Here is a 21,349-nt window from a genome sequence, read left to right as displayed (position 1 = left end):
TAAAATCTGATTACAAAACTAACTGCAGAACCCTTGGGCTAAATTGCGAGACGAATCTAATGATGTATATTAATCCGTAATTAGCGGATGGTTACTGTAGCATCACTGTAGCAAATCATGAATTAATTAGACTCATTAAATTCGTCTCACAAATTAGCACCCATCTGTCAAAAAAGTTTTATAAATAAATTTTATTTGATATTACTAAATGGTAAGATTCTTTTTGATGTGACAGGAGCTAAAAAAACTGATGGAAACAAACAGAGTCTTATATTGCTACGAACAAAGTTGATAGTTGCCTATGCATTAATTTGTAGGGATCTATGTGATCAAGCGTGGATGAATGGCCGGTTCGACTTGTATATGGAATGGACTAAGGTCCACCTATTAATGACACAAGACGCATCAAACCAAAAATTTAGGTGAAAATATATAGATTAGTACTAATTTGGATGTTAAATTGTTACATCAATGCAGTCACCTACATGGACGCCACGTCATCTAAAACCTAAAACCGCCATCAATTAAAAAATGATAGTATCTTTTATATGTTTTCAATAATTGAATTTGTCAAAGAAACAAAAAAAACAGATTTGGAGGTAAGGTTGGTCATTAGGGTCCAGGAGGTTTCATGGACTCATTTTAACTACTTCCATTTCTTTTCTATATTGCGAGTAATAAATATTTTTTGTTCAAACGCTGCAAATTTTCAAGTGTCCAGTAGTCAAACTTTGCCCAAGAATTGGAACAAGAATCTTCTGCCCGAATCCCAATGGAAGGCCTCTGTGTACTGTGGGGCTGTGACCGGAGCGGAGACTCGCTGGCGCACCTTTCCTCCCAAGTCCCAACCCTACTGGCCGTTGCTCTGACCACTCTGCGGCCATGTTTTGGGCAGCCTGGCTACCGCCCAGAGTCAGAGTTAGTATCACCTTCATGCAAGCCTTGAACCAATTGCTACTAGTATTAGCAACATCAGGAACATGGCAAATTGCTACTAGTATTAGCAACATCAGGGTGCAGTACTGGTTGGTTAGATGCATCAGTGATGCTGCTCCTGTAGCATCAGAGAACTTTGTATCTTGGATGAGTTAGCTAAAAAAATAAAAAACTCTTATCCAATAGAAATTCTATCTACTTCGTCTTCTATTCTCGTTTTCTATCCAGAGGGTGTCGCTAGCTATCTTTGCCTAGCGTTGAGCGCTAGTCATTTCTTTTTGAATTTTGGAGGAGCGGTTGGATTTCGTTTTTTTTTCGCTAGCTATTTCGTTTTACATAATAATTATATTAGGATTTTAGCTATCCATAGATACAAAAGCTCCTAGAGATGCTCTCAACAACAACATCACAAATCCAGAGAATCTTTCTTTTTTCTGTAAAAAAACAGTTTCAGAGCTAATTTTGGGATGTCACATGGGTCATATACCATTTCTAGTGGAGTACACGAGTGAAGAACAAAAGTATGATGGTTCCTTGTCTCTTTGATAAACTAACTCAGCAGTCCCCAAATTCTAATTGGAGAAAAAGAAATAAGGCTTTCTTAAAAAAAGAAATAAGGAAAACCACGTAGTTACTTGGTAGTAGAAGAAAACGAACGAAATGAGGCAAGTGAACCGTCAAAATAAACCCATTTCAATGCAGAAAAAGATATCGGCTGAACATGAGTTGGTACCAATGTACCCTGCAATTTTAAATTCAAGGCCCCGTTTAGTTTCCAAATTTTTTCCTACAATATCCATCACATCGAATTTTTAGATACATATATAAAGTATTAAATGTAGTTAAACGAAATAACTAATTATACAGTCTGACTGATTCTCACGAGATGAATCTAACAATATTAATTAAATCATGATTGGACATTAATTATCAAATAACAACGAAATATGCTACAGTATCCAAACTTAAACTTTTTCACCAACTAAGCACACCCAAGTATTGCAAATAATCTGATAAATGTTTGTCCTTGGCTTCGCTGGAACGCGACTGAAGAATTGACCGGTACCGTGGACGCTAGTACACTTGGGATCCTGGGAATCCAGCACCAGGAAATGGCATAATAATGCCTCATTAAACCATCCATTACGCAGCCGAAGAAATGAAATTAATTGAAGAAACGGTCATGCCAGCAACCTGCCTTTGACTGCTGTTTCAGTTTTCTTTCCATGAATTATAATGGCCCGTACTTATACTCTAATCCAAGATTAGGAACAATACTTGATATGTCAATGTCTATAAAAACAAGATGATGCGTCGCTTTCAGCTGCACTAACAACATTCTCGAAAATATCAGGTGATTAGTTGTGGATTTGTCCCCTGTCAGCAGGGACAAGATTTGTGCTTGTGTGCATGTAGCAGTGGTGCTACATTTATGATCTTCCTGCCTTTCCTTTCTTTATACTCCAATCCAGAGGCAGCAGGAGAGAGAAAGCTAGTACTCTAGAGAGAGAGAGAAGCGCCGGAGAATCTCCCAGTCTGATTGTCCAAAAGACTGAACTCACACAGGAAAAAAAGGAAGAGAGGAATGGGAAAGGCACAGAGAAGCCCCTAATTTATGGCTTTTCCACCCAAAACCCAATGCAAAGTGATGAGGAAGAAAATCAATGTCTTCTCCTATCCACCACCAAACCTTGGTAGAGTGAGAACAATACAAGAAGACCAGAAGTTGACAAACTTTTCCTGTTCTTCGAGAAGCTCATTTTTTTCTCCTCTTCTTCACCACTAGAGGGGTGAGAGAGGAGAAGATCCCTCCTCTCATCTCCATCTGCCTGCCAAGCTAATCTCCCCTCTCCCTGGCCTGCATCTGGTTTTCCCGTCCATGGCCTAGTGACCAAGGATTGTATTGTATCTCTGTCCATGCGGATGGCGATAAACTAGTACTTGTTTATAGGTGTTGCTGTTTGTTTGGTTGGCCTTGTCTCCTTGTTTGAGGAAGTGGGGGGAAAAGGAATCTTTCGTTGGATCATGGCGGTTCCCAGGCGGCCGGCGGGCTTCGTCTCCCCGTGACAGGGTAAGCCGAGGAATCATCTCCTGTTCTTGGCTGCTTCCCTCTGTTTTGGTCTGGTCGCCATTGTTTCGGCGGAGGAGGTCGGGTCGGAGGCCTTGTTCTTGGATGTTCTCTTCTCCCTCCCGCTTTCTTGGCCATGCGTTGTTTTGCCATGATTTCATCCACGCGGAAAGAATTTCTCTCCTTTTCATTTCCTATTTTGTTTGACTTTTGATCGGACAATGGCAGAAAGCAGGCGGCTTTTCGTGGTTTTGGTTTGATTATTCTTGCAGTTTGCTTTTGATTTTGCGATTTCAGTAATTGTTTCGGGAAGCTCTAATTTTTTGAGCAATTTAATGTTTGAGATCCTTCTGTCTCCACGATTTCCTGCGGTTTGTGATCTTGCCTTCAATTTTCTTGTCGCTTGCATTTATTTCCCTTTCTCCCCATGCCCTGACGTGCTGCAAATGACAAATTACAGGTCTCTTCTTGGTGACGCAACCTGGAATTTTCCTCGGCTCATTCATGATAGAGATGAACTGAATAAGCTGGCATTCATAGCTCAGTTTCTTGGGAGTTATACATACAGAGTCTCTCACCCACCGTCGTTTTGCATCCGATAACTTGGTGAGTAGTGGGAGATATCCTTGGTTTTCTGAACCAATGCTTGTTTACCTTCTGCTTTCCTTCATAGAAGATACTTGTTTTACTTGTTGATCAGAATTACTATGTTTCTGTGATGTGGTTCGAGGGCTTCACCGCAATTTCGTTCACTTTGGGGTAGTTATTTAATCCTGGATTTTCTTCAACGGATAAGACCGGTGGCACATAGATTCTTTTCCTCAACAAATCTCATTCTCAGTTCTCGATTTCTTGTTTAACTCTAACTGCAATTTGATCTCCACTTGAGTTCTGTCATTAAAAACTGTGATGGATGGCGCATGGCCTCTTGTTTGCAGAAAACAAAATGGGGGGGGGGGGGGGGGGGTTCCTACTAATCGATTCTCGGTTATATGAATGCTTATGAGGTGTTAATGTCAATTTTCAGGTCACTTCGAGGTGCATTTCTTGTGCTGCAAGAGGAATAGCTGGATAATATAGCTGAACTACGGAGACTTGTTCTGCAGATTCTTCTATTCAGCACTATTTCATATATTGATCACTTTGTAAGTTAGATATCTTACACTTGTCTCCAAACCATGATGCTTGTTTCTATTCTTGGCTTCTTGTATGAGTATCTTTATGTATTCCAGTTATGCAATTTGTTCTAGCAAAAATAATGATGCTAAGTTTGCTAACGAACTCAAGCATCTGTCCACTTAGATACAATCATACAATTTAACTTTTGTGTGGTAGTTCCCCGCTTTTACCTGACATATCTGGGTTAAGCAAACTAATGATTTGATACTCATTGTTTCATAATTGGGGTTGCTCTTTTATGCCAGCTATTTAGTAAGGAGCTATAAAGGATCATAATCGATTATTTGCAGAGGACACCCATGGTCTTAACATTGCAAATTCAGTGTACACTATAGAGTACAGGTGTACCTGTTGATATTCCAATCAAAGCTGTTTTGTTTTGTTGGTTATTTAGGTCCCCACCCGTTGAAGTGCATATGGTGTTTGTGATTATGCCTGAAATTATTGTCATGGGTAGATAAAGCCTACTGTTGCTTTGTTTACTTGTTCCTGACATTGATAAAAGATGGCATGTTAGTGGATCTGATCTTTCTAGACCAATGCCATTTGGGCTAGAAAACATTTAGAGAAACACTGCTACATGGGTAATTCTTTTTTATCTGCTGACAGTCCGGATTTGACCGATATCGACATTCTCGCCGGAGTAACAAGTTTAATCTGTTACCATGGAGAATTTTTTTAAGATGTAGAGTATAGCTTATTTTTTATTAGCTGATGATTTATAATGATTAGTGAACAAAAGAACTTTAGTAACGTTCTGCATTTTGGGTTAAACTTTAGCAACTTTCTGAGGAAATGGATACTGAGACAGTGCATTTCAGGTTCGATATGCAGTATGTTAAACGTGGATGATATCTGGATAATCTAGAATTCCTCTGTCAACACTTTGTCAGGAATGGGAACAAAAGTTGAGGGAAAGATTTATATTCCAGGATGCTTTGACATGGCAGATTCTAGTGTAAACTCTAACTTCAATGCACTGCCATACTTCAAGGAGAATAAACCAAGTGTGCATCTTAGTGACAAGTTCACAATAACATCTTCAGATGGATCTGTACATTATGACAAGGAAATGCTAAAGCGGACAATGCTTGTACATGAAGCTACATTTCGGAAACAGGTATGTTTTGATGAAACCATGTTATTGTTGACATGTAAGAACAAGGCATTCCTTGTAGCGTTGGTATTGTTTTCCTTTTCTGGTATGTAGTTTCAAAAAATGTCTCAATTCCTTTGCCATTTGATCTTTATATAGGTGTATGAACTTCACCGTCTTTACAAAATTCAGAAGGAATTAATGGCACAGTTCCAAAGAGAAGAGTTCAATAGTTGTGCTAGATATGCAGATGCATTGCAGCCAAGGTCCTCTCCATCGCAGATACTACTTGGGGATGTTAAACGAGTGTGCCAAACTGTGAGTCCTATTTCTGAACACGATCATAAGCAATCATCCATACATTTGATTAAAGAAAGTAGTTCACAGTATAGCGTGAGTGGAGCTCCTTTGAGGAATAAGAATGTTAGATCTCAAAATAAAATGTTGGACCTTCAGCTTCCAGCAGATGTGTATGCTGACGATGATGACGATGTGGAGATCCTGGAAGTGAGGCCTTCAAAAAGTTTGGCATTGGTTAATGGTTCTATTCTGGGTGGAAATCTCAATCTCAACATTGAAAATAGTGAGGGTTCTTGGATCACTGATATGCAGGCACATCACAGCTCAGCTGCGCATATACTGAATAAACCAGTTGAAGAATCATCTAGTATGAAAGTAACAGATTTTTTTGGTGTGGGAACATCTGCTTCTCAGAACCAGCATTATGTATCACAGGGAGTGAATCTGAACACCCTAAGCTTGGAAGGAAAATTAAAAGAAAAATGTGCTGGTAAAATATCTTTATCTAGGTTCTTTGGTGCAAATGATGATACAAGGCATTGCAATTCATTTCGACAGAGGAAGGATTGTAAGATTTGTACACCCTTTTTTACGGCAAGTTTTATCGCATCGTGTTTAAATTACTATCTAACTACTATTCTTTTTTTTCAGATTCCAATGCTAGCATGGCATGGTACAAACAAAATTGTACTGGTTCTTCAATGGGGCATTACCCGTCTAGTGCTAGCACCTTCAATCACTTGGTATTTGCACCGCCTAGGTTCAATCACGCACTGAATCCTCCATATCAAAGCAACAACGCAAGCTACTTGACTAAGAGTCATAATGGTACTGCTGAAACATCCATTGCTAAGCATGCTCCCTCCAGTGGTATCTCGATGGATTCTACTCCAAATACGCCATATCATCATTCATTGAAGATTCATGAAGAGGCACAACATCAAAAGCTCCCTCCACTCCACCATAACCTGAAGGATATAGATCTGAATGACACGCCAGTAGATACTGCTGCCACTTGGGAACAGGGAAGTGAGAAATCAGTGGCCGATATCTCTTGTCTCAGCAAGAAACTGGTAAGCCTGATGAAGTCAGAAGTCCCATCAGGCTATGCGAATGGCAATCCTCAGATATTGCCCAGTCCCACATTATATTCAGAAAGTAAACCTTCCACAAGAGTCCCCGCCTTTCCCATCAGTGTTGGCGCTGAAAAAGATTCTCGGTGTTCACCCACTCTTCAGTATGACCTAAACATTGGACCATCGATTAAGTGTGAACCTGACATGGAAATGCAACCCCAGAGGAAGGAAGCTGACATTGATGCTAGGAATCTCATTGACCTGAATGAACCATTGCCGATTATGGATGATGCAGAGATGGATGCTTGTGAATCAAGTGAACTTGCTCCTTATGAACCTGATGATCCTTCAAGGGATTCTCTTGCTATATCTGCAGTAGAGAATCTAGTAGCAATTTGTAATGCTGTCGTTCAGCCAACTTCTCCTCAACCTGACATTTTGCATTGGTTCGCTGACCTAGCTACATCCAAAGAGAACACAATGTTTGACAAGGACATCGATGATGACTTTGAGGCTTTGACGCTGAAGCTGCAAGAAACCAAAAGCAACGAGTACCATTCAACACCAAGAGCCACCCAGGAGGATATCTACGACAATGGGCATTGTTCTGCAGCTTCAATGCTGATCCCAAAACCTCAGAGAGGGAAAGGGCGAGGACGCCGTCAGAGGAAAGACTTTCAGAGGGACATCCTGCCATGCCTCGCCTCATTGCCAAAGCATGAGGTGTCTGAGGATCTTTGTGCACTCGGGAGGCCAAAGCTAGTGACACCAACGAAGCGAAGAGGCCGGAATGGGCAGCAGCCGAGGGGAAGACGCCGGGCAAGAAGTGTGGCTGTGTCCATGGAGGTGGAGGAAGCTGCTGAGGTAAGGCCACCGCCGGTGTCACCACCACTTGCCCCTGCTGACTTAGGTGCCGATGCACTGGGCATAACCAGGTGGGGGAGGACCACCAGACGCTGTCGAAGGCCAAGATGTCCACCAGCTAACAATGCGTCATTGCATGTAACTTGAAGAGTTTTAGCCTTTTAGGTGTTTTAACTGGTGAGACTGGTCAAAGTTCAGAAACCGTGCTTTCTTTCCTGACGAGTTGCAGAGAAATTGAGGAACTAGTAGGTGAAAAAGTAGTCAAGTCATAATTGTACATGCTTCTCAGCACTAATTTGGGCTCCAGAACCTGCATTGGATCAAAATATCTTGCATATCTCTTTGAAATGAACTCTTAGTCCTGAAAGAAATGCACCTGGAGAATTAGCCTTTCTACCAGTTTGTTGGCATTCCAGTTTTCATTAATTTTACCTGATTGTTGATAAAGCTGACATGCTAATCACATGTTGGATAGGCATCAGGATTAATTAGTTGTATTACTTTTGATGTCAAGAGATTATTCTTAGCACTTTCATACCAAACGTTGACGTCAGTTTGTTTGAGGTCATTAGAACCTTGTTGGTTTTTACTATGAAGTAGGGGAGTTTTTTTGAAAATGGACCAGGCCATGAAGTTTGTCCAACTACATCATAGTAATCTTTTAGGCATGTTTCATTTCTTATTCCTCTTTTGATTAGTCAAATTATTTATTATTGTGACCCTTTCTACTGCAAGTATCATTTGATCTATTTTGATCACAGTTTCCACATTTGATAACCTGGCAAGCAGACGACTTGGTTGGGCCATTACCTCAAAAGTAAGCCCGGCCGATTCTTGGGCTTGGTTGATCCATCATGTTTCAGTTTTCAGTTTCTCACTCGATCGGGAAAAGGGAAATTAATCTCAGTTCTGCACTTATTTCTCAAGCTTTTCAACGCCTGCGAAGAATTTGGTTCAAACATACAAAATCTAACGCTAAAAGTTTCCATTACTTTTCCCTAAACACGTTACCAATGATGCCATTGTTTCTATATTTAAGTAATGGTACAAGTTTTAAGAAGTTAACTACACTATTCTGCTAGCTAAATTGGCCAAGTTGATATAGAATGTTCATCAGAGTTTCTCGAGAAGTTTGTTAGAGAGATGAAGACGGTTCCAACTTCCAACTACCAATGCCCGAGTGATGGTATAAGGGTGTGTTTAGTTGGTGAAAAAGTTTGGGTTTGGCTACTGTAGCACATTTCGTTGTTATTTGACAATTAATATCCAATCATAGATTAATTAGCATCATTAGATTCATCTGGTAGGAATCAATTAGACTATATAATTAGTTATTTTTTCAACTGCATTTAATGCTCTATGCATGTGTCCGAAAATTCGATGTGACGGGTACTGCGCAAACTTTTTTTGGAACTAAACGCCCCCTAAAGCCTGCAAATGCCACAACCGCCTGCACTGAATACGGCACGGCAGGAGGGGCATTGCGTTTGCTGCCATCCTTGTGCTACACCGCACTGCACTGATTGCAGCATCCATGTACACACGCGGTTTGTAACTAACAAAGGATTTTAAGCAAGATCTTAGTGCACTGTTGGGCCCACGCAAGAGGCATAAAAGAGTGCTAGGACATGTTGCATCAGCATGTCTCTTCCCTATCAAGCGTTATAAGTACTCTTTTCTTCTTTGATTGATCAGCAGTGGCGGACCCAGCTTTTTGTCAAGACTAGGGCCGAAATTCAACGGCTAAAACTATCTCATGCGAATCACATATAAAGTAACAGCTACAGTAAGAGTCCTAGATCGAGAAAAAAAAACTTTGAATTAAAAGTTTGATACAATACCTAGTCAGGTAGCCAAGATTTGGCGCGTTCCATTCGGTCGCATCTTCCATTTCCTCATCGCTATCGGCACCTCCTGCACATGGACAAGATGAAAGTATAAATAAAAATGTAACGAAAGAACTAGAACTCCATAGTTCTTTTTTAATGTAAAAATGTAATATACCAGAAATAGTGCTTAGTCTAGGTAACCATTGCGTTCGGCAGGCTGGAGCTGGAGGCTAGAGCTGGAGTAGTGTGAGAGAAAAATACTGTTACCTGACTGGTGGCTGGAGGCTGGAGCTGGAAGAATGTGAGAGGGAAAAACTGTAGCGCTGGAGGGCTAGAGAGCAGCCGAACACAGTGAACTTCTTCAAATGAGACTTCATCCACTTCATCTGCATTCTGTTGTGTCGCAGGGGGGGGGGGGACACGTGCAAAATAAAATTGCAAAGTCTTGCTCCTCTTCATTGTGCAAACTATAACACCAATTGGCAATTACTCATGTCAGTGCCAATAATCTTCGTATGCATTTGGGAATTGCGATTTCGGAGAGAAGTTTCCTCAATTTGGTCAGTGCTGTCGAGTTGTGCCTGCTGGTCCTGGGTGCTGGTGCTGCCTATGCCGCTATGGCTGGCTGCTGTCGACCTGCCGGCCGCCTGACTCAGGCAGCGGTGCAGCCCGCCGCCCGGCAGCGGCAGGCGCGCAGCGCAGCGGCGGCCGGCGCCGACAGCGGCTGCTGCGGTGCTGCCCGCAGGCCACACAACAGAGCGCGAGACGGCGAGAGCACGCGGGGCCGCGGGGGATGACGCCGACGGCTGACGGGGGAGGCACGACGCCGTTGGGGGCGACGGCGACGCGTGCGTGCGCTGCGAGATTCAGGCGAGGGCGCGAGCGCGAGGCAGCGTTGCGACTCTGATTGCGGCGGCGTGCGTGTTCCCTGGCCGCGAGTGCCCCTGGCCTCCTTCTTTTGTTGGGCTAATGGGCCAAAGATTGAGGGGGGGTTTACAATTTTTTTGGCCCACGACTAGGGCCACGGCCCTAGTGGCCTGGGTCGCAGGCCCGCCCCTCTTGATCAGTGAAAAGACTGCTTGAGAAAGGTAGCAGCATGCAACCATAGTCTTCTTGTTACAGGTCTGACCAACTGTTTCTGCATAAGTTTCTCAAACGGTCATTTTGTTTTGTTTATTTCTGAAATTTATCACTCAGGTTTGCATTTGCTTTGAATTTGTTGTGGGGCCCATAAGAAGCACAGGGGCATAAGCATGTAACGGAGCAAAATATCAATGTCGCACTCTCTGAATTTTCACTCTAAGATGCATGGACAATTCTGAAGTTTTGACATGGCAAAGGATGGTTCAGAACTTTACTACAAGAGTTACATACTAAAACTGCAGCATCTCGATAGGGATCTCAATTTGCCGCAAGCAAAAGAGGAGCAACATGATGGATCATATCTTGCGTCAAAGGTTGCATGCAAGATGCGTGAGCACCAAAGCATGGCACAAAGCAGAAAAGATCATCCTATGATCCTATCTCCCCATGCAGTTGCCCATGGATCAACATTGCAGAAAGAGCACTGCTACAGGAACTCCTTTACACAGAGTGACAGACACTTGGACCCCACCAGGCGCAACTTATCCAGGCCCATTTATCAGTCTCTGTTCATTAGCCCCACCACTCAAAAAACCATTGTTCTTAGAGTAAGAACAGCAGGCACATAACACAAACCACAAAAGAGGAGACCTCCTCAAAAGGAATGCCCAACCACCAGCTGCAATGAGTGGACTTTTGCCTTGCTGAGTTTCCCCTCTCTTTTTTCTTCTACTTTTTTCCCTCTCTTTTTATCTGTGAGAAATTTTGCTTGGATCAGTCACAGTCTAGTCCTATGCAGAGTACGCCCCAATGTATGTGTGACAAATGGAGCCATTTACTTTGTACCTCTTTGGGAAGCATGGAGCCGGGACAAGATGGTAAACGGCAGTCAAGGCCGAATAAATTCCTATTCTACAGAAAGAATGAATATGAACTGCATGGCTAGCTAACCAACCATGCAATATGCAAGCACTGTCCTTGCAATACATTCATCACAATTCACACCTAGGTGAGCGTGCACACCGCCTCGTGTTGTACCGTGAGCTTCCCATAAATTTCAGATCTCGTTTGGAATACAGAAACATTGTTCTTGTTCAGGAAATTTTAGAGAAAATTTCCCCAGATCTTCAGATTCAGACATTGTTATACCGCAACTAAAAATCAGTAGTACTTGTGAAATTCAGATGCAGACATTCATGATTCAAAGAAATAAATACACGGTACGCAGCGAAACGAAACATAATTCCAGCAGCAAATTGAGATCTAACATTAACTTCGCTTGGAGCAATGGTCCCTATCACAAAAATTCTCACCAAATGCCCACAACCACAATAGTCAAACATTCCCTCCCATACACCCATCCCTCTCAATCTCATGAAAGTGGATCGGTGGAGATGGGGCATCAACTATCACCATAGTTGCACCGCCGGCATATATCCCTTTCTCCAGACATGAGAAAAGGGAAAGTGAAAAAAAACACCAGTCAAAGTGTGAGATCATCATCTTTTATCTTGTTTATAGTTGTTTTGCTAACCACTTGATGTCATGCTCCTCCCAAACAAAACCACCTTTGTTCATGTGCTAATCTTTCCATCAACCACATCATCACAAAACAGCACTAAACCTATGAGTATCTGAATAAAAATATTGACAGCCAAATAAAAGGACAGAGAGAGAGAACCAGGTGGCTAGGGATTTTAAATACAAACGGCTAGTACTACATGCCCATACTGCCCTAGTGCCTTAAATTTTTATCAGGTATCACATGAACATTTCCCCGCCCAAAACCAGGACACCACGTTGCATTGCCTGTTAGTTCTTGCACACACACATCAATTCCTTTGCCCGTGTACCCTCCCCCAAAACAAATGTATTCTTTGACCATTGCAACCACACACCTGTATCTTTTCCCCAATGGTTTTTCTTTGAAAAAAAAACTTTTTACTCTCAAACCCCCCAACCAATTCCACAACAAAACCATCTGAAAATCCATGCAAAACACTAGCAAAAGCTTCTGCCTTTTTTTTTCTTTAATCAGGTGCACCTGTTCTTCCTTGCCCTCTGACATAGAGAAGCTGTTGCACTTAACCAAAGACCTCTCTAATCCTCTACCATGCTCATGATCACTTCTCATATTTAGGCTTTAAGTGCCATGAGAAAAAACCAGTCAGCAGAATTGAGGATTGCACTTGCTCCCCAGCTCAAGCCCAGCACAGGAATTAAAGCAAAAGGGGAGGACAGGTTGAGCACCAATTAAAGGCAGCTGCGGCAAATCGGCCATGGCCTGCCATCTCCTTCCTTGCTATCTTTAGCCGCTGCTCGCATTGCTTGTGGGAGGCAGGGGAGGAGGGTGATCGCCCTGGGGGAGCCAGAACAGAGGAGAGAGGAGGAGAGCGCCCCCTCCCTGTGTTCTTGCTCCTCCGCCGTGTCCTGCCTCCAGGGTCGGTCGGTCGCCGCCTTGCCTTCGTGGAGCCGTAGGGAGGGAGCGCGAGTGCTCTGCCCGCCGCGCCAGCGGGGCGGCGGCCATGGGGTGCGCGGCGTCGAGGCCCGGGGCGGTGTCCTCGCCGTCGTACGACGTGTCGTCGGCGGCGTCCTACCACATGTCCCGCTGCGCGTCGGCGTCGGCGGAGCTGGGGTCGGCGTCGGCGGTGTCGCTGTGGAGCCGGCCGGTGCGGCTGGAGGCGTTCGACGGCGCCGGCGACGAGGACGACGAGCGGCGGCGGCGGTCCGGGAGGGAGGCTGCCAACGCGGCGGTGGCGACGACGCGGCTGGGCAACATCAGGCGGTGCGTGGAGGGCGAGCAGGCGGCCGCCGGGTGGCCGTCGTGGCTGAGCGCGGTGGCCGCCGAGGCCGTGCAAGGGTGGGTGCCGCTCCGCGCCGAGAGCTTCGAGAAGCTGGAGAAGGTCGGGCAGGGGACCTACAGCAGCGTGTTCCGGGCGCGGGAGCTCGCCACCGGCCGCCTGGTGGCGCTCAAGAAGGTGCGGTTCGACAGCGTGGAGCCCGAGAGCGTGCGGTTCATGGCGCGGGAGATCCTCATCCTCCGCCGCCTCCGCGGCCACCCCAACGTCGTCGGCCTCGACGGCATCATCACCTCCCGCTCCTCCTCCGCCATCTACCTCGTCTTCGAGTACCTCGAGCACGACCTCGCCGGCCTCACCTCCTCCCCCGACGTCTCCTTCTCCGAGCCCCAGGTACAAACTAGCTTGTCTACGATGCGAAGACAAACCTAATTTATATCACGAATAAATGGATATGGTGACCATGACCAAATGATCATCATCATCATCATCTTAGTTTAGGATCTCGATCATCCGTGCCGTTTGGCAATGGCGATCGATCGTGACAAACTTGTGGTGGTGCGATGCGTGCAGATCAAGTGCTACATGCGGCAGCTGCTGGAGGGGCTGGCGCACTGCCACGCGCGGGGGGTGATGCACCGGGACATCAAGTGCGCCAACCTGCTGGTGAACAACGGCGGCGAGCTCAAGGTGGCGGACTTCGGCCTGGCCAACCTCTTCGCGCCGTCGGCGGCGGCGGCGCCGCTGACCACTCGCGTCGTCACGCTCTGGTACCGCCCGCCGGAGCTGCTCCTGGGCGCCACGGCGTACGAGCCTTCCGTCGACCTCTGGAGCGCCGGCTGCGTCTTCGCCGAGATGCACGCGCGCCGCCCCGTCCTGCAGGGCCGCACCGAGGTCGAGCAGATCCACAGGATCTTCAAGCTCTGCGGCTCGCCGCCCGACGACTTCTGGCGCCGCTCCGGGCTCGCGCACGCCGCCGTGTTCCGGCCGCAGCACCCGCACCCGAGCCGCCTCAGGGAAGCCTTCGCCGGCTGCATGCCCGACCACGCGTTCCGCCTCCTCGCCACGCTCCTCTCCCTCGACCCCGCCGGCCGCGGCACCGCCGCCGCCGCCCTCGACGCCGAGTACTTCACGACGGCGCCGTACGCGTGCGACCCGGCGAGCCTGCCCAAGTACGCGCCCAACAAGGAGATGGAAGCCAAGCTCCGGGAAGATTCTAGGCTGAGGAGCAACGCCCGGGGCCACGCCGGCGAGGCGGCGAGGCGGCCGTCGAGGGGGCACAAGAGCATGCAGCTGCAGGACACGAACCAGAGCCACGTGCACGCCGAGGTGCGCCGCCGCGCGACATCGCCCGCCCTGCGCGTTCCTCTTCTGTTCAGAGCTGACCTGACGTGTGCAGGAATCGCTGCCTGTTGTGGCCGCCGACGGCGGCGCTGCGGCGAGGAACGACGGCGAGTCGCGGCTGTTCGTCGACCTGGAGCCCGTGCCGGCGATCAGCAAGCGGCACGGGCACGGCGACGCCGACGGCGGCGGCGGCGACGCGGCGCCGTGCGCCAGGACCGTGTCCAGCAGCTTCAAGGAGGCGCCCCGGGTCGCGGACCGCCTCCCGCTCTCCGGCCCCGTGCAGCTCGCCGCGTCCACCGGCTTCGCCTGGGCCAAGAAGCCCCGGCCCGACGCCACGGCGGCGGCCGCGGTGACGAAGAGGAGCGGCTCCAAGGGAGCAGGCGCCAACAACAATGCCGGAGGAGACGCCGCGAGAACGGCGGCGGCGGCGGCCACCACCACCGCAGCACCGTACGAGGTGGAGAAGCAGGAGATAATCAAGCAGTGGGCACAGGTTGCTGACGCCTTCAGCACCTCCGAAGCTTACAACAACAGCAGGTTCAGGCAGACGCTGGACGCCAAGCAGCTCAAGAACGGGAAGGTCTCACTCTCTCTAAGCACAAGCATTTCATTTTCAGTGTTGTGTTCTGAATTTTGACAGTCTCTTTTGCTGAATTTTGTTTCTTTGATGATGCGTGATTCTGGAATGGTGATTGCTTTTTCAGAAGTACAAGGGGAAGGTGGACAGGGTGGACTTCTCAGGGCCGCTGCTGTCGCAGCCACGGCGCATCGACGAGCTCCTTGAGAACCACGAGCAGCACATCCGGCGAGCTGGCCGGCGGTCATGGTTCAAGAGAGGTGCCTTTCTGATTCATAAACTAGAATGAAATTCTCTGAAACCGCCATGACCAACTGCCATGGCATTGGATCCTTGTTGTTTACAGGCAGCAAGAAGGAGCATCACTGATGACAATATAGGCACGGCATGATCAGAATCAGACGGCTATCAGATTTGTTTGTACTTACCACAGAACAAACATGAAGATGCTGCAGGCAAATCAAAGGGATGAAAGGGGTTGGACCATGAGTTCCTCCTGATGAGCAGGTGTTTTTTAAGGCTGGACAGACAGACGGCCTCCTGCCATCAGGGTTAGAGCTGCTGTAGTACTTTCAGGTTTCATGCAACCAAATATGCTCTACCTGAACTAGACAACGCTGTCGTTATTGTTGTTGTACAAGATCTTTTTGTGCTCACTTGTGTTGATAATATCCATGGGAAGCTTCAACATGTGGTTTCCGATTTTTTTTGCCATCCGATTGCTGCATCAGTTTCTTGCATTTGTCCATCATAAGGTCAGTTTATTCCCTTTTGTGTTTAACTTCTCCAATTTCAAAACCTTGTTGCTTTGCTGCTATTCACCATGTGCAGAAGTTACATGGTTTTTTTTTAGAAAGCAAAAATTACAAGTTGGAGAGGTATCATGTGCAAACACACAATCAGGTGTATAATAATGAAAAACAGAAACAAAAAAGAACTTCAAATCTAGAACCAAATTGATATGGAAATTTTCATAATATATTTTAGAGTCAATTGACTATATTTTACTTGTGTGCAAGTAATGCCTGCCAGGTTGATATAACAGTAGCACTTCTTAATTCTGTTGAAAACACTATAATTATAGGGGGGGGGGGGTATCTTGGTTTTCTGTTTTTCAAAAAAGACTCCCACAAAGTTTAAGTAAAGAAACTAAAATTTTCTTTTGTGAAACAAAAATCTTTCTTTTTAAAAGAACAGCTTTCCATTACATAGTAAAGGACAACATGCCATCACAAGTTCACAACGAAGGTGGGTACCCCAGATTTCAGCAATGCCTCAAATCATAAGACCGAGAACAGATAAATTGAATAAACAGATTGATGTCTTGGTGGCATTCTCTCCAGGTTCGCAAATCAACTTCAGAATTTGACTCACAACACCAGAATGCCAAAGAACATGACTATACACGTGGTCTTCTACAAAGCCATTCATCTCGCAGAGCCTAACCACCATGCCTCCTCCCTTCCAAGAACTTGCAAGCGCATGCTAATGTTCTTGTCCGAAACATCAGGTTGAGTTAACTTGGTGCCAGTTCAATTCAGTCGTCATCACATGGCAGGAGTGTCGGTATTTGGCCGTTATCGACAAAATCAACTTTGTTTAGCCTTACACTGCACAACACATGTTCAGGAAGCTCCTCCTGCTTCTGCGCCTGTGCAAAGTGGTCAGTGTGTTCAGCTCATTAAGAAAGTAGTCTGAATCTTTAACTCAACAGGATGACAATTTTTCATAACAAATGCCATTTTCTTTTTGTGCCATCAGGATGCATATAACAAATAAAGAAAGCAGAAAGGACCATGAACCTACCTGTATGGTTAGGCCGAGATCAACTACCCCATGTTTCAATCGTTCTCGGAATGCTTCGAGCCCTTTCCTTGAGATGAAGCTAAACTGGTGTACATCAAGGTCAATTTCCAAGTAATTTGATCCCTGCAACGACCCCACATGTCATGAAAGAGTCTATGTGAAAGAAATTGAGAAGTAGAACCATATCGAGCAAAGCAACTTACCACATAAAAGCTGTGTTGAGGCCTTGAGAGGACTGGCTTTTCGTTGTAAGCCTGCACAAGCTTCCTCTCCGCAGAACTAAGATTCATGTCATCTGGGTTAACCAGCCCTGCCAATATTTTCAACCTTTCTCTGAAAGGGACTGTTGAGTCCATTGGGAAACCCTTGACCTTTTCTATCTCATCGTTTACAAGTCTCTGGAAACAAACAAACCAAGAGACAGAAATTCAGTATGGTTCAGGTTTCGGTTAGTAGGCATCAGCTATTTGTGAAAAGGAGATGGCATCCAACAAAAAATAAGTTTACCTTGATGCTGTCATGAAACTGAGGAGAAATTTCTTTCTCAAAGTTGTCGTTCAGTTTGAAATACAGCACTATATTAATCCCTTCCCCGTCACTATCACCAAGGAACATAGCAGCAGGATATGTAGGCATCTGCATGGCACACGTATTTGTAGTCATTGGAAAAACTAGCATGTTAAATGTTAAGGCAGAAAGTTTGGTGATTATACCTGAATATTTACAATAAGTAGTGAAGGAATTTTTTCATTTGGCTTTACAGATGGAAGCTCAATATGCTGAGCAATGTGGTGTATTTTCCTCGGGGACATGAATATGTCGACACCAAATGGAGTGTATGGAGAACAACCTGGAGCCGGAGACTTCCTTTTGTCCCTGCAAGTACCTCCAAATTAATATAAAATCAAATCCAAGTTCGTGAGACATTACAAACATTTTCTGAGCAATTCTTACTTGAAAAAACTTTCCCCTCGCAGTTTGAAGGTCGAAGGCTCAAGCACAGACCAACAACCTTCCAAAATTTTCTCACCGGCTTGTGGAACCAATAATCCAGCACGTGGACGGATCAAGTACCTCCTAGAGGAACCTGCAATTAGAAATTTAATATAAATCGTGCTGTTAGTCCTCGCTTACCTCAGTTCACTGAAAGCAAAAGATGAACACATCTGAGCAAAACCTACATATTTCAGTAGTTTGTTCTCCATCGAAAGATTGCCTCTTGAAAGAAAGCCTGACAACTGCTGATTTCTTCTTTTGGCTCCGCGGACTTGCTACCGCCAATGGTTGGACCTTGTTAGCATGACGAGGCGTGCACACTGGTGTCAAATTTTTGAAGATGCTTTCATGAGGCTTCTCTCCATCTTTGAAAGGCTTCAAGGTATTACATGCATCCTCGCCTCTTCTAAGTTTCGTAAGAATTTTTATACCCTCATTTCGTGTCTTTCCTTCATCAGCCTTTCCACTAGTGACATCACATGCTTCCGGGCTTGCAACCTTAGGCCTTTCTGCTTCTATTTTGTTTGCATCTCTTTTCAGGTACTGTCCAACAGCTTGAGCAACACTTGAACCGTCAAAAATCCTTTCAAACTTTTGTATGGCATCAGCAATGGATGAAGCATCTTCGCACTGCATCAATTGTGTACCTGTTGAATTTGGCACAGCAGGGAGGTCTGCAAAAAAGATCAAGCCTGAATGTAAATTGACTTTTCAACAAAAATATCTGAATACCAAGCGTCAAATCTGTAGTTTTAGCAACAATCAAAATGACTGAAAAGCAATACAAACCTCCATTGACACTGCTGAAGTCTTCATCAGAGTCAGACCCCAAGATACTAACAGAGTCGAACCATGCTTCTTCTTGGCACACAACTGGACCAACAGGAAAAATACTGAAGATTTAGCCTAGCTCATGTGGGACTTCTCCTTACTAAAACATATGCCAGGAACAAAATATTACCATTTCCATTCTCTGCGTCCAGCTCACTATGATGCCATTGCAATTGTGTTAGGTGGAATGTGACGTTCGAGCCGTCAGATCTCCGCCGAGTGGCTGCAGAAGTCCCTAAGTGGACTACTTCTCCAGAAGAAACAAAGTTCTCCACATCAGTAGCACGTACTATAGGCGTAGTGCTTAAAATCTTGCCACGGTAATGCCTATATATACAACACAATCTTTGCGATCTCCACTTTTTGCTTGAAGATACGCAGGCACCCATAGTGGTTAAAAGCTGAATTTATTCAGCACAATAGGATTTCTTCTTCACAGCATTTGACCAGAACTTAGATTTCAGGAAGCTGCAAAACAGAAATGCCAAAGAGAGATTAGCTACACCTATCTGGAATGCTTTCACAAATGAACTAAATAAACCAAAAAGAGATGGATTTATGCGTTTGTAATCTAATAATAATGACAACTACTACTAGGCTATTACTGAAGTATGAATAATATTGAAGATGTTCAGAGCACTGGATCCGAAAGTTGATGAAAGCCACTAACAAAATACTACATGCAGTGACATGAAAGAAGACGCACAATCGAAAAAGCATGTAGCATTGGAAGAAGAAAAAAAATGCACAGATCTCTTAGTGCGAAGATAGAAGCCAGAAATCATATGAAGGCTTGGAGCTCAAACTACCTGATGCCAAATGGGGGCAAATAAGCCCAGGAGAGATGATATTATTGGTGGCCTACTAATCACCGACGCGTAGTCCACTCCCTATTACAGCCTGCACCGAAATCCATTTTATGACCATTAGAAATCAAGCATATATGCTCATAACATAAACAGTTGTTTTGCGGAGCAAACAGCTACGAAAAAGAATCTAAAAAATAAAATTAAAAAATATAAGAATCAAAGTACTTTGAAAGTCTTCAGAAACAACTAGCACTCCAGATTAAAAAAAACAATATATAAACACAAAGGTTCTGCAAAGTTTTAATTGCTCCTTGAACTCTTCAGCCCAACAAGTTGACTTAACGGCACTAACAGAAATTTTTTAAGTTTCATGAGGCAAAGAACACAGAAACCCATAATAATGGAGACTGAAATAGCAAAGACCTGGATCTTAGTCTTCATCCTAGCCAAGAACATCTCAGAAAGAGTTTTTTTTCCTAAAAGAAATAAAGAATCATTTCAAAACGAAGAGAAAATGAATAGGCACAACAAGAATCCGAAAGACTTGGACTCACGTCCCCACTAATTCCACGGATGACAGCAGGAAGCGAATCCTAACTACGGAACAAATTGCCGAAAACCATGGCATTTCTCCCGCGGGCAAATACTACCTCGATTGATCGATCGAAAGGGGCTTCTTCAGCAGCAGAAGCCCGCAAAGAATCGCATCGCAATCCCAGCCTGATCCCAAAGGATGAAGCTCTGCCTTGAACGCCCAAACAACTAGCTGTTCGGCATTGCAGGAGCTCAGGAGAACACACAAATTTATATGCCGAGAAATTCCAACTATAAACAGGTGAAGCCCCAGGACCCAGGTGTCTGTACCAAGAAGCCAAGCATGCCGTTGCCGGCTTCGTCCAGAACAAATCGAAAATAAAGAGAGGGAGGGAGAAAAAAAAATCTCAAACCGAGCCAAACCGACACGCCAAGACCAACAAAGCCGTTTCCTTTCCTGCAAAAACCGGCAAAGATCCACCCAGAACTCCCCAAAACTAAAAAAAAACTCCCCATCCCTGGCCACAAACTCGCCGGTCGCCGACGCCGGCGAACAGCTATCAAGCACAAATCTTTTCCCCCCTGACAACAAGGTAACCGACGCGCAAACCGGGAAGAGACGAGGCATTACGCGGAGGAAGCAGGCGGGCAGCCTGGCCAGCGGCGGCCGCCGGCGAGGTGGCCGTCCTGGGGTGGAGCTGTGCACGAGCAGGAGGCTGAGAGGAAGTCGCCGAGGTGGTGGTGGTTCACTGGTTCATATGCCTGCGCGTGTGCGCCTGCGTATAGTTGTTATACTCCACGTGGGAGAGGGGAGATTTTTTTTTTTTTTGAGCATAGGGAGAGGGGAGATTGAGAAGGTTCCCCGTTCCCAGGAGGAAGGTGGAGGGAGAGGGACAGGGGAAAATGGAGATGGCTACAAGGCTGCAGCCTTTCTCTCTCTACTCTCCACCTCTCTCTCTCCCCCCTCCTGCCTCTGTTGCTTTTTTATAAGTTTTAACTGTAAAATTTTTTGGACTAGCAGTTGATTTTTAACTTTTGTTCCCTTCCCTTTTTCACCTGCAAAAAGGCTGTAGACCTGTCTGACACTGGTTTGCAAGGTTTTCATCTCGTGCAGGCGAGACATAAATTGATTAGTTGCGAATTTGGCCAAAGTTTGGTGAACGGGGGAGCTGGGAACAGGCGTCCACAATCAATATAAACTGCTGCGCAAACTCACTGAAATT

The 21,349-nt window shown here is 45.5% G+C and overlaps 3 protein-coding genes and 1 long non-coding RNA gene across 8 annotated transcripts; 2 read left to right on the top strand and 2 right to left on the bottom strand.

Moving 5' to 3' along the window:
- Nucleotides 1–1,722: 1,722 nt before the first annotated feature.
- LOC120666577 lies at nucleotides 1,723–10,260 on the bottom strand. The gene is made up of 3 exons (XR_005671789.1): nucleotides 9,616–10,260; nucleotides 9,361–9,433; nucleotides 1,723–2,027 (listed from the first exon to the last, which is right to left on the bottom strand). It is a non-coding gene; the product is annotated as an uncharacterized LOC120666577 (long non-coding RNA).
- LOC120666576 lies at nucleotides 2,394–8,039 on the top strand. 4 transcript variants are annotated; one of them, XM_039946451.1, is made up of 7 exons: nucleotides 2,394–3,007; nucleotides 3,465–3,610; nucleotides 4,032–4,149; nucleotides 5,005–5,303; nucleotides 5,439–5,597; nucleotides 5,736–6,147; nucleotides 6,231–8,039. In XM_039946451.1, the coding sequence occupies exons 4-7, from the start codon at nucleotides 5,079–5,081 to the stop codon at nucleotides 7,664–7,666; spliced, it is 2,232 nt and encodes a 743-aa protein (XP_039802385.1). In that variant the 5' UTR covers nucleotides 2,394–3,007; nucleotides 3,465–3,610; nucleotides 4,032–4,149; nucleotides 5,005–5,078; the 3' UTR covers nucleotides 7,667–8,039. The 4 variants fall into 4 exon arrangements, with proteins under 4 accessions (XP_039802385.1, XP_039802383.1, XP_039802382.1 ...); XM_039946449.1 differs by having other exon boundaries at nucleotides 5,077–5,303; nucleotides 5,439–6,147; XM_039946448.1 differs by having other exon boundaries at nucleotides 5,439–6,147.
- Nucleotides 10,261–12,238: 1,978 nt separating the features above from the next.
- On the top strand, nucleotides 12,239–15,880 carry LOC120666574 (protein IMPAIRED IN BABA-INDUCED STERILITY 1-like). The gene is made up of 5 exons (XM_039946444.1): nucleotides 12,239–13,622; nucleotides 13,803–14,558; nucleotides 14,629–15,153; nucleotides 15,278–15,410; nucleotides 15,497–15,880. The coding sequence occupies exons 1-5, from the start codon at nucleotides 12,957–12,959 to the stop codon at nucleotides 15,517–15,519; spliced, it is 2,103 nt and encodes a 700-aa protein (XP_039802378.1). The 5' UTR covers nucleotides 12,239–12,956; the 3' UTR covers nucleotides 15,520–15,880.
- A 452-nt stretch (nucleotides 15,881–16,332) lies between these two features.
- On the bottom strand, nucleotides 16,333–20,945 carry LOC120666575. Of its 2 annotated transcripts, none has more exons than XM_039946445.1 (11): nucleotides 20,758–20,941; nucleotides 19,593–19,683; nucleotides 18,914–19,251; nucleotides 18,742–18,825; nucleotides 18,138–18,626; nucleotides 17,911–18,043; nucleotides 17,670–17,832; nucleotides 17,464–17,592; nucleotides 17,160–17,354; nucleotides 16,957–17,079; nucleotides 16,333–16,801 (listed from the first exon to the last, which is right to left on the bottom strand). In XM_039946445.1, the coding sequence occupies exons 3-11, from the start codon at nucleotides 19,170–19,172 to the stop codon at nucleotides 16,688–16,690; spliced, it is 1,689 nt and encodes a 562-aa protein (XP_039802379.1). In that variant the 5' UTR covers nucleotides 19,173–19,251; nucleotides 19,593–19,683; nucleotides 20,758–20,941; the 3' UTR covers nucleotides 16,333–16,687. The 2 variants fall into 2 exon arrangements, with proteins under 2 accessions (XP_039802379.1, XP_039802381.1); XM_039946447.1 differs by having other exon boundaries at nucleotides 16,413–16,801; nucleotides 16,984–17,079; nucleotides 20,758–20,945.
- Between the last annotated feature and the right edge of the window lie 404 nt (nucleotides 20,946–21,349).

This window comes from Panicum virgatum, chromosome 3N (genome assembly GCF_016808335.1).
Source record: "Panicum virgatum strain AP13 chromosome 3N, P.virgatum_v5, whole genome shotgun sequence".
Lineage (NCBI taxonomy): Eukaryota > Viridiplantae > Streptophyta > Magnoliopsida > Poales > Poaceae > Panicum > Panicum virgatum.
The sequence above is the reverse complement of the archived record's forward strand: the minus strand, read 5'-3'. Positions and strand labels throughout refer to the sequence as shown.

What these genes read in the sequence shown, in the direction of transcription:
- LOC120666576 (XM_039946449.1), top strand. Translation starts at nt 5,079, where the DNA reads ATGGGAACAAAAGTTGAGGGAAAGATTTATATTCCAGGATGCTTTGAC. An exon ending in AAGCTACATTTCGGAAACAG is followed by an intron (nt 5,304 to 5,438) that starts GTATGTTTTGAT and finishes ATCTTTATATAG; the next exon opens with GTGTATGAACTTCACCGTCT. An exon ending in ATTTCGACAGAGGAAGGATT is followed by an intron (nt 6,148 to 6,230) that starts GTAAGATTTGTA and finishes CTTTTTTTTCAG; the next exon opens with ATTCCAATGCTAGCATGGCA.
- LOC120666574 (XM_039946444.1), top strand. Translation starts at nt 12,957, where the DNA reads ATGGGGTGCGCGGCGTCGAGGCCCGGGGCGGTGTCCTCGCCGTCGTAC. An exon ending in TCTCCTTCTCCGAGCCCCAG is followed by an intron (nt 13,623 to 13,802) that starts GTACAAACTAGC and finishes CGATGCGTGCAG; the next exon opens with ATCAAGTGCTACATGCGGCA. An exon ending in AGAGCCACGTGCACGCCGAG is followed by an intron (nt 14,559 to 14,628) that starts GTGCGCCGCCGC and finishes TGACGTGTGCAG; the next exon opens with GAATCGCTGCCTGTTGTGGC.
- LOC120666575 (XM_039946445.1), bottom strand. Translation starts at nt 19,172, where the DNA reads ATGGGTGCCTGCGTATCTTCAAGCAAAAAGTGGAGATCGCAAAGATTG. An exon ending in GGACGCAGAGAATGGAAATG is followed by an intron (nt 18,826 to 18,913) that starts GTAATATTTTGT and finishes CTGTTGGTCCAG; the next exon opens with TTGTGTGCCAAGAAGAAGCA. An exon ending in AGAACAAACTACTGAAATAT is followed by an intron (nt 18,044 to 18,137) that starts GTAGGTTTTGCT and finishes TTCTAATTGCAG; the next exon opens with GTTCCTCTAGGAGGTACTTG.